Here is a 10127-nt window from a genome sequence, read left to right as displayed (position 1 = left end):
CTGAGATATCTTAAGTAGGGAACCACGAAAGATCTTTTATACAGAATTCCATCTATCAAAGAGTATCTTAATGCTTGAACAACCAATTTTCGTGCTTCAGTAGCATCGTTTGGTAACCAGCCGGTTTGAATGTGAGCCTTAATGGGATCAATCCATGACGTCCCCAGGCCTATAGGAGCCACAAGCTTAACATCAATGCTCCGTGTTTTCAAAACGCGATAGTATACACTCCCTGAACTTTCTTCTATCTCAGATGAAGCAAACTTTGATAATGCATCTGCCTTAGCATTTTCCTCCCTTGGAATGTGCTCAACATGGCATTCGTTAAATTGGGTCATCACAGCCCTTACTAGGCGGACATACTTAGCCATTGTATCATCCCTTGCCTCAAATTCGCCCTTTACCTGGGATATGATCAGCTTTGAGTCTCCACGAACCTTTAAGTTTTTGGCTCTAAGTGTCCCAGCTAGGCCAGCTATCAGAGCTTCATATTCTGCCTCATTGTTTGTGGTTGGGAAGTCCAGCTTCATAGAATACTCAATTAATAACCCATCAGGGCTTTGTAAGACCAAACCTGCTCCACTTGAATTCGTTTTTGATGCTCCATCAAAATAGAGAACCCAATATTCTTTCTCCTTATCATCCTTCTCTTTGTGCCCATTATCGACTTCCTTGTCTTGAGGTATGGTATCTTCCTGCCCCCGACTTCTTGGTTGGGTATGGTACATTCCACCACGAAGTCAGCTAGTGCCTGGGCTTTTATTGTCGTTCGTGGCTTATACTTGAGATCGAACTCTCCCAGCTCTATTGCCCACTTAATCAATCTCCCACTTACCTTGGGACTGTGAATGATATTTCTCAGGGGCTGATTCGTTAGCACCTCAATCTGATGAGCCTGAAAGTAAGGACGCAGCTTTCTCGAAGCCATTACCAAGGCTAGAGCAAATTTCTCGATAGTTGAATAATTTAACTCAGCACCATGCAGAATTTTGCTGACATGGTATACGGGTTTCTAGACTTTCAGTTCCTCCTTAACCAACACAACGCTCAAGGCACTCTCTGAAACAGCCAAGTACAAGAATAAAACTTCATTCAAAGCTGGCTTGGCCAACAACGGGGCCTGTGCCATATATTTCTTCAATTCTTCGAAAGCCTTTTGGTTTTCCTCACTCCATACAAAGTCCTTAATATATTTTAGGGACTCAAATAATGATAGGCACTTGTCTCCTGACTTGGAGATGAATGAATCGTCCCAGCGCAGCAACCCTTCCTGTGAGCTTCTGAACATCCTTGACAGTTTTTGGTGGTTCCATGTCCAGGATTGCCTTTATTTTATCGGGGTTAGCCTCGATCCCTCTCTTGGAGACCATCAATCCCAAAAAAATTCCAGATCCTACTCCGAAAGCACACTTTGTAGGATTCAACATCATCTTATGGTACCTCAGGACCTCCAAAGCTTCCCTCAAATGGGTTATATGATCAGTCTTTACAAGACTCTTGACTAACATGTCATCAACATAGACTTCCATAGTCTTACCAATAAGATCCTTAAAAATTTTATTTACCAACCTTTGATAGGTGGCTCCTACATTCTTAAGATCAAATGTCATAACAAGATAACAATATACACCAAAGTCAGTGATGAATGATACCTTTGGAATATCATCCTCGTGTATCTTAATCTGATTGTATCCGCTAAATCCATCCATGAAGCTCAGCATCTCATGCCCAGCAGTGGCATCAATCAAAGTATCAATTCTTGGCAATGGAAAACAGTCTTTAGGGCACGCATCATTCAGATCAGTGAAGTCTATACACATCCTCCATTTTCCATTAGCCTTCTTCACCATTACAGGGTTTTCCAACCACTCTGGAAATTGGATCTCTTCAATGAAACCAGCCTCCAAGAGCTTCTCCACTTTCTGTTTTATAGCTTCTTGCCTTTCTGGAGCAAAACTTCTTTTCTTTAGTTTTACCGTCTTCCGATTTGGGTCTACATTCAGCTTGTGAGTAATCAGTTCCGGGTCTATACCAGGCATATCAGCTGCTGACCATGCAAAAACATCACTATTTTCTTGCAAAAATTTCACCAACTTCCCTCTAAGGGGCTCCTCTAATGTGGCTTCAATAAAAGTCATCCTCTCAGGATTCTCGGGGTCTAAAGGAATCGAAACCAAGTCTTCTGCTGGCTTTCCCCTTTTCTCATCATTTTCTCGGATATCCAGATCTTCAATGGGAAGAACCTGCCCCCCAACTCCATCTGCCCTCAAAGAGGCCACATAACAGCTTCTTGCCATTTTTTGATCTCCTCTTTCTTCTCCAATCCCATCTCGAGTCGGAAATTTTATAACTGAATGATAAGAAGAAGGGACTGCCTTAAATGCATGTATCCCTGTTCTTCCCATGATAGCGTTGTAGGTCGAACTAGCCTTCACCACCACAAAGTCCAACATCTGAGTTGCTTGCCTTGGTTCATGTCCTATGGTTGTTGGCAACTTGATTATTCCTTCTACGGGGCATTCCACTCCTGCGAATCCATATATCGGCATGTCGGTTGGGGTGAATTGGGAGTCATTATATCCCATCCTTAAAAAGGTGTCATGGAGCAAAATATCCACTGAAGCACCATTATCCACAAGGACCCTTCTTACCGGGCTGTTCCCTATTATCGTGGTTATGACCAACGGGTCGTCATGGGGAAATTTCACACCCTCCGGATCAGAATCATCAAAAGACATTGTTACTCCTGTCCTAGCCCTCTTCGGGGCTTCCCCAACAATATGCATAACTTCTCGAGCATACGCTTTCCTGGAGTTCTTGGATAACCCTGCAGCAGTTGGTCCTCCAAAAATTGTGTTGATCACAGGCCCTTGTGGGCGCGGTCCTCTGAAGATTGAATTTATCACCGGTCCCCTAGATTGAATTTATCAAATGATCAAAGTTCCTTCTCACGTTGTTTTTTCTATCCCCTCCTTCTCTAGTATATTTGTTCAATCTTCCTTTTCGAATCAGAAACTCAATTTCGTCTTTCAATTGCCTACACTCATCGGTGTCATGACCAACATCTTTGTTAAATCTGCAATACTTGCTCTTATCTAGCTTGGCGGGATCAGCCTTCAAGGGCTTAGGCCAACGAATATCTCTATCTTTCTCGATCTCCATCAAGATCTGGCTTCTAGGAGCATTCAACTTAGCGTATTCAGTGAACTTTTGCCCAGGTCCTCCCTTCTTGGGGGTTGAATCAGAGTTTTGTTCGGTTCTAGGATACTTGTCCTTAGCAATATATTACAGATCAGTTTTCCGCTTCTTGCCTCCAGTGGGCTCATTACTTACTACGGTCTTCCTCATGCTTTCTTCAACCTTGATATACTTCCCTGCCCTATCCGGGAGCTGCAACATGCTTTCAGGGGGACGTTTGGCCAAGGACATCTTAAAAAACTCATCCCTAGTTCCTTGTTGCAGTGCTATCATGGCTACTTTATCATCAAGGTCTGGGACTTTTAAAGCCTCCTTTGTGAAACGATTCAGGTAGTCTCTCAAGGATTCCTTTGTTCCCTGCACAATGCTCATAAGAGATGCTGAACTTTTCTCATGAACTCTCCCACTGATGAATTGCTTAATAAAAGCCTGACTTAACTCTCTAAACGACCCAATAGAGTTCGGGGGCAAGCGACTATACCACCTTTGAGCCATACCCGACAGGGTTTGAGGGAAGGCCTGACACTTAATAGCGTCATTCACGGGTTGCAGCAGCAGTGCATTAGAGAATGTCCTAACATGATTAGCGGGATCTCCCGTGCCATCATAGGCTTTGATAGTTGGCATCTTGAACTTTCTTGAGATATGGGCATTCATTATCTCTTCAGTGAAGGGCGGAGTAGGATCATCAGAATCTCCAAGGGGAAGAATATTGTTTGGATCAGCCCTTGGGACAACAGCCCTTCTCCGTACCGGACCATCTAGGTCTATGACAGGAGGAGGATTTCTCCCCCTAGGAGGTACTGGGGGTCTGGTGCGCCTCCAAGTCACGCCTCAGCCTTTGAATCTCAGCCTCATGAGCCCTGATTCTTTCCTGCACTTCTTGGGGATTCGTCCCTTGGGTGCTTTGAGGACGTTGGCCTCCATTAGCCATCGGCTCTTTGCCAACACGTCTCCTTCTTGGGGCTACTTCATCATCCGAAGATTTGGAGTCTCTTTCAGTGTAAGGACCAGAAAACTCCTGATCTTCAGGGATAGGAGCCAAACCTCGTATGTAGGGGGGCGATCGCCCTCGTGCTTCACTCCGCCCAGCATGTCCGCTTCCTCCCACCTCGGGGTAAAGGGGCATCCCATAAGGGGGTTAGTAGTAACAACAGTTGAATATTCATACCCGACGGGTCGAGAATTCACAGGTGCATGTACTTGTTGAACTTGAGGATTCGTACCTTGAGTAGCTGATGGGATCGTCCTTTGTTGCTGAGGTTCAGATGCCCCTATCTGGGCTTCCCCCCCTTGGGTAGGTGCATAAGTCGAGTGAGGAGGTATCTCCACGGTAGACAAAATCACCTGGGTTGTCCCCGATGGTGTTCCTTCCTCCAGAGCTCTAACTGTTCTCCGTGTTCTCGCCATGGTTGTTGTTGTACTTTCCCACAGACGGCGCCAAATGTTATGGATAAAAAACTAAGGTTATTATTTGCTGTATTTATTACTAAGGTTCGGGAGCTCAAGTCCTTTAATGGCTGCTCTCGTGTTTCGTAGCTTAACTCTGCATTTACGAGATGCCTACGTATCTCTGTAAATTAGATAATCAAGCCTAAAAATGTAGTTCTGATTTGTGGGGTGAGGCCCCTTATATAGATGTTGGTGGTCCTTGAATTGGGCTTGATATAGGAGACTTGGTGGGCAAGTCTCATAATTAGAATGGACTTTGGAGTCCTAAATAGTAGGAAACTGATTCCTTATCCTTTCAGGTCCCTTTGAGGCTAATCTACAAGGATTTATATCCTTATCGGGACTCTTCTCAATAGCTGATTTTTCCCTTATTAATTACGAAATTAATTAATATTCAGGGTTTTTGGGTCTTCTTTGTTCCATCAGGCCTGATCTGGTCCATCGGACCCGATCAATGTGTTGACCATTTTGGTCTGAATGTCATACATCTTCTTATTGGGTCTTGCAGCCCAAACCATTTATAATTACTGTAATATTATGTAATTAGAATTTATTTATCCCTATCAATTATTATTATTATTATTATTATTATTATTATTTTACACATAAATGATAAATAAAACTATATCGTTCAATCAGTACTATTGTCTTTTTCAAATAACTCTGATAGTTTATCAATTAACTAATAAACTCTCTAAAATAATATTTTTATTAAAGTTTCAACATAATGGAGATATTGTATTTTTAGTCTCAAAAAAGTATAAAATCATTATAATAATATTATTTTTTTCCCGGTATTAATGCTATTATCTTAAATACGTTTAACTATTCTAATAAAACTATAAACATATAGGTGTATTAATATAATTATCATGAAATCATATCATTTAAAAAAAAAATTAATGAACAATTTTAAGAATTAAATTCAAAATAATTTGTTTAAAGAAAATATATAATATTAAAAAAAATTGTGCATCCTTATATCGCACTAATTGTTGGTAGTAACTTCTAATATATAAGATATGTTTGTAGGAAATATATATATATATATATACATGTTTATTCATAAAAATTTATTTTAATGATTTCCTAAATATACTTTATATTCATTTGCGATAGTCGGGTCTATACTTCGGGAATCCCATTCATACCTGTTGGTATATGTCATGAAACCCTAATAAAAAACCCCAAATCCTGTAGATTTCTTCGCAACCCAATAACAAAGGCGAATGCAACCTCGATCGATTAGCTCCATTCAATTTATGCAAGGGCTAAAGTGGTAAGATTTTACTAATATTTGTTGTTCTGAGGTTTTAGATTTGAGTTTGGCTCAACCCTAAATTTCTAATGCAATGGCGCGCAGATATATTCACATCCCAGAAGAATTGTTAATAAAGTTTTTTCTTCCACAACCAGTCAAGTCACTTGTACAATGGACTTGTGTTTGCAAATTTTGGTATCAAGTCATTAGCAGTAAGTCCTTCATCATGGCCTATACTGCCTATCAAAAAATATCTCTACACACAAACAAATATCTTTTACACGATTACATTCGTCGTCAACGACAACAACCACTACTCTACGATAGTAACAATGATCAATGTCACGACAATTTAACAGACGATTGTTTAAAAGTTTATGGAATATGTGACGGGTTATTATGTCTGTCTGGTCTTGGCAATCTCTTACATCTTGACCCTCCTATATATTTATATAATCCCAGTATCAGAAAAGGGAAGAAGCTGATGCCTCCAACGCGGGGATTTAAATCAGAGCGGCCAGAATTAGGGTTTACTTCTTTGTGTTTCGGGTATCATGATGATGATTACAAAGTAATCAAGATTGATGCTTTCTCGCACAGGGTTTGGCACAAGTATAGAGTTTGCATTTATAGCTTAAACGACGATAGTTGGAAGGTTATAGAAATCGAGGTTTTTGCTGGTACGAGTAAGCTTACATTCTGGCGATGCCCTAGGGCCAAATTAGTGAACGGTGTTGTATATTTCTTACAAGGTCATGAAGTTGTTTCTTTTGATATCAATCATGAGATTATCCGAAAAGTAGATAAGCCCGAGGGGATTAATGATATTACCGGGTACATTATTATGGAAGAATACGGAGAATCAATAGCTATTATAGGATCTTCATTTCCCAGTTATAACAACAACGGTAGTAGTGGCTTGGTGATGATGGTATTGAAACAGATAGACGACTCTTATTACTGGGAAAAAAGGTTCAGTTATATACAAAGAAAAAATTCAAGGGGGTGTCAAGCAATGGGAGGTTTCATAAATGGCAGTGAACTTGTAATAAGGAGCTGGGACTGGGTGACAAGCGGATATCAACGGTATGAGTACTCATTATTAAATGTAGAGAATGGAACTCAACAACTATTTGAAATTTCTTCAGAGGGACAAGCAGATGAAGTGTTTTTACGCGGAATAAATATTGTTACGGAGAGCCTTGTTCTGCTGAATGAAACTACCATGCCTCCTGCTTTGTTCAAGTGGCTCCAACATCCCCATCTTGGTAATTGTTAGTTAACCCTTTCAGAATTAGGCTCCAAGGGTGTTCTATATTTGTTCAAATTTATCGAATTAACGTTGGCTTCTATCATCTCACACGGAGCACAGAGTTATTAGGTTCTATATTTGTTCTATTTACATCCAATTAACGTTGTCCTATATCATCTCTAGTTTCATCCAATTAACGATCGCTTGTATCATCTGTCATCTGTTTATTACGTTGTGCTTGTATGAAAATCTAAAAAACCTGACAATATGCAGAGTACAAAATCAGTGGTATGTATTGGGGAACCTGTACACAGTGTAGCGATCTGAATTTTTTTTGTAGCTATTTCACCAAGGGCATCTCCAATCATGTTAGGTATAAAACACCTTTTTAATAGATTAGATTCTCAATCTTAAATTTACATACGTAAACCTTTAGAATAATTGAGATTTCAACGATGTATCATAAAGATACAACAAAATAAACCATTATAATAAAGATACTGTAATGTCCAACAAAATAATAGATGTATAATGATGCTATTTCATTCCATTAATATTGTTAACTTAGTTCTAACATCCATTACATGATCCTAATCCTGCATAGAAATTATCCTAAATATATAAACGTACTTGACTCTTGCCAAGTAAAATCTACTTCTTCATAGTGTATTCAAATATTATATAGGAGGGATAAGGCACTCTGGGTGATTCTGTTTTGTTTCATTGTGCAAGCAATAATCATACACCAGATGCTGCTTCCTGATCCTCCGATACATCATTTTTTCACGCGGGCTGAGTTCTTTCTGTGAATTCCACGGGAGGTTAGGTGATAGACATTCTTGATTCAGACTTGTGTTTTGTGATACACAACCATCTATACCAAATCTTCTGTAGTTGGTGATGAATGGTCCTCGACTCCAATCCACAGTTCCGGCCCAGTCTGCTGTCCATATGCTAGCCTCCGTATGCATTGGATTTGATAGATAATTCACTCCCCTGTCCTTGTTGTTCTTAAATACTCGAACTGGAATTTTATCAACATAAAACCTATACCACATAAAAATCAAAATATTGAGTTGTTATCGGTACAAGAGTTTGTGATACGGGAATCTTGTGTACAGAGTACGAGAACATGACAAACTTACACAATCATATTTGGGTTCCAGAGAACTTCATATAAATGAAAGTCCTCTCTAGGATCAAACCAAAGTCGATACCTTTCCCCTCTGTTTCCGGAATCACCTGCATATATATTAGTTTGCAAATCTGTACCACCAATGAATTCAAAGTCGATTTCATCCTGATTTCCCGGGTTATAGCTATCTGGGACTGAAGTCAACTGAATGCCAAAAAATTATAATCAGTAAAATGATCAAGGCTTTCATAACCAGAATTAGAATTTAAAAAAAGGAGTAATATTATAAATATATTCAACATACGTAGAAACTGATTATGATTCCTGTGGTATTCGCATATGGTAATTTCATCCTCATTCCAAACCTTCCAGAACCATAATCGGAGATCGATCTGAATCCGCCTCCTGTAATGCAAAAATACATTGAACCAGATACATATATTGTTTAGAACAGATACTCATTTACAAGGCGTATAAGTCTAGTCACGTACTTTATAGTACCAAATAATCTGATAGGTAACTAAGCATGTGCATATTATTGTACCTCCAGAGTACTGCTCCAACATGAGTTGCACTTCTTTATTGTTGTTAACACGAGTGAGATGATTAGATCCCCACAACGAAAAATAATTCTGATCAAAGCTAAAATCATCCTCGTAAACTCCATTCACATAGCTAGCAAAAACAACAAGAGAAAAACCAAAGAATTTGAGAAAATGTGAAGCCATTGTGTTGAAAGAAGTGGATGTTCAAATGTTGGAGTTTAACAAGCAGTTTATATAGAGGGCTCAAGGGAATGTTTCATACAGAGGATAAAGGATTAGATAGGGATATAGACAAATTTTGACATACATTTCCTTATTTATGTGTTGAGTACATGTTATCATTTTCCATTCCAAAATAATTATGCCTATAATACATTTGGACAATAAATTAACCGCGTTATGCATGACCTTAGCTGTAAAAAAACAAGATAAAAGTTACCCTCATCCTGTTCTAGATAAGTGATCAGCTGAAATGAAAAAGAAAACTTGACAAAATGAACAATGTGTATGGATAAATTTTGTTATTGGAGGAAAAGTTATCGCTAAATGTTAATACTGGCAGAGTGACAAGGCTCCCATAATTGGTTTTACACAGGCCTGATTAAATGACCAATAACCAATTTTGAATTGACAACTCATCATTTTACAAAATAATTCGGAAATAGATTTTGGGAGGATTCGTTAATCTCTGAGCTAAATACATTAATCTCTCTTTTTTAAGGGTTCTAAATTTAAATAGGATGCCGTTATTAAGCCCGCGTAAAGCCTTATGATCAACAACGAATAATAACACTGATACATATATTATTATTATTATTTTCATATAAATTTAATTACAGGATATCCAGTTCATTTTAATTTAATGAATTTTATTCAAAGAGTTTGAATTTGAATTTAAATTTCTGGCATGCCGAGCCGAAATTTGAACAAAATATTCAATTTTTGAATATCCGAAAAAAAAAACCTGAACCAATTAAAATATTTGGTAGAATTAAATTTGAAAATTCAAGTTTTGATGAATTTTGATTTTCTTCTAAAAAAGCCGAATTATTTGAATTTAGATTTGAAATTAGATCGCCAAACTCCCCATCATTTGTCATCACTGAATCCCTGAATTTCTACATTCTACACAACCACGCAGGGGCGGAGGCAGTACCGGCCAAGGGGTGGCAAAAAATGGGTTTGGGTCGGTTTTGGATTAGTAAATATGGATTTAAGTTGGGTTGTGACCCAAAATTATATTTGACCCATGGATTTGTTAGATATTTTAGTATAATTGGATTA

The 10127-nt window shown here is 38.7% G+C and overlaps 2 protein-coding genes across 2 annotated transcripts; one reads left to right on the top strand and one right to left on the bottom strand.

Moving 5' to 3' along the window:
• The first annotated feature begins 5790 nt into the window (after positions 1 to 5790).
• Positions 5791 to 7458, top strand: LOC141693318 (uncharacterized). Its single transcript, XM_074498379.1, has 2 exons — positions 5791 to 5929; positions 6014 to 7458. Exon 2 carries the CDS (start codon positions 6138 to 6140, stop codon positions 7188 to 7190), a length of 1053 nt encoding a protein of 350 aa, XP_074354480.1. The 5' UTR covers positions 5791 to 5929; positions 6014 to 6137; the 3' UTR covers positions 7191 to 7458.
• A 230-nt stretch (positions 7459 to 7688) lies between these two features.
• On the bottom strand, positions 7689 to 9026 carry LOC141691654 (xyloglucan endotransglucosylase/hydrolase protein 3-like). Its single transcript, XM_074496420.1, has 4 exons — positions 8843 to 9026; positions 8603 to 8703; positions 8309 to 8502; positions 7689 to 8210 (listed from the first exon to the last, which is right to left on the bottom strand). Exons 1-4 carry the CDS (start codon positions 9024 to 9026, stop codon positions 7841 to 7843), a joined length of 849 nt encoding a protein of 282 aa, XP_074352521.1. The 3' UTR covers positions 7689 to 7840.
• Between the last annotated feature and the right edge of the window lie 1101 nt (positions 9027 to 10127).

This window comes from Apium graveolens, chromosome 10, assembly GCF_009905375.1.
Source record: "Apium graveolens cultivar Ventura chromosome 10, ASM990537v1, whole genome shotgun sequence".
NCBI classification, from domain to species: domain Eukaryota; kingdom Viridiplantae; phylum Streptophyta; class Magnoliopsida; order Apiales; family Apiaceae; genus Apium; species Apium graveolens.
The sequence above is the reverse complement of the archived record's forward strand: the minus strand, read 5'-3'. Positions and strand labels throughout refer to the sequence as shown.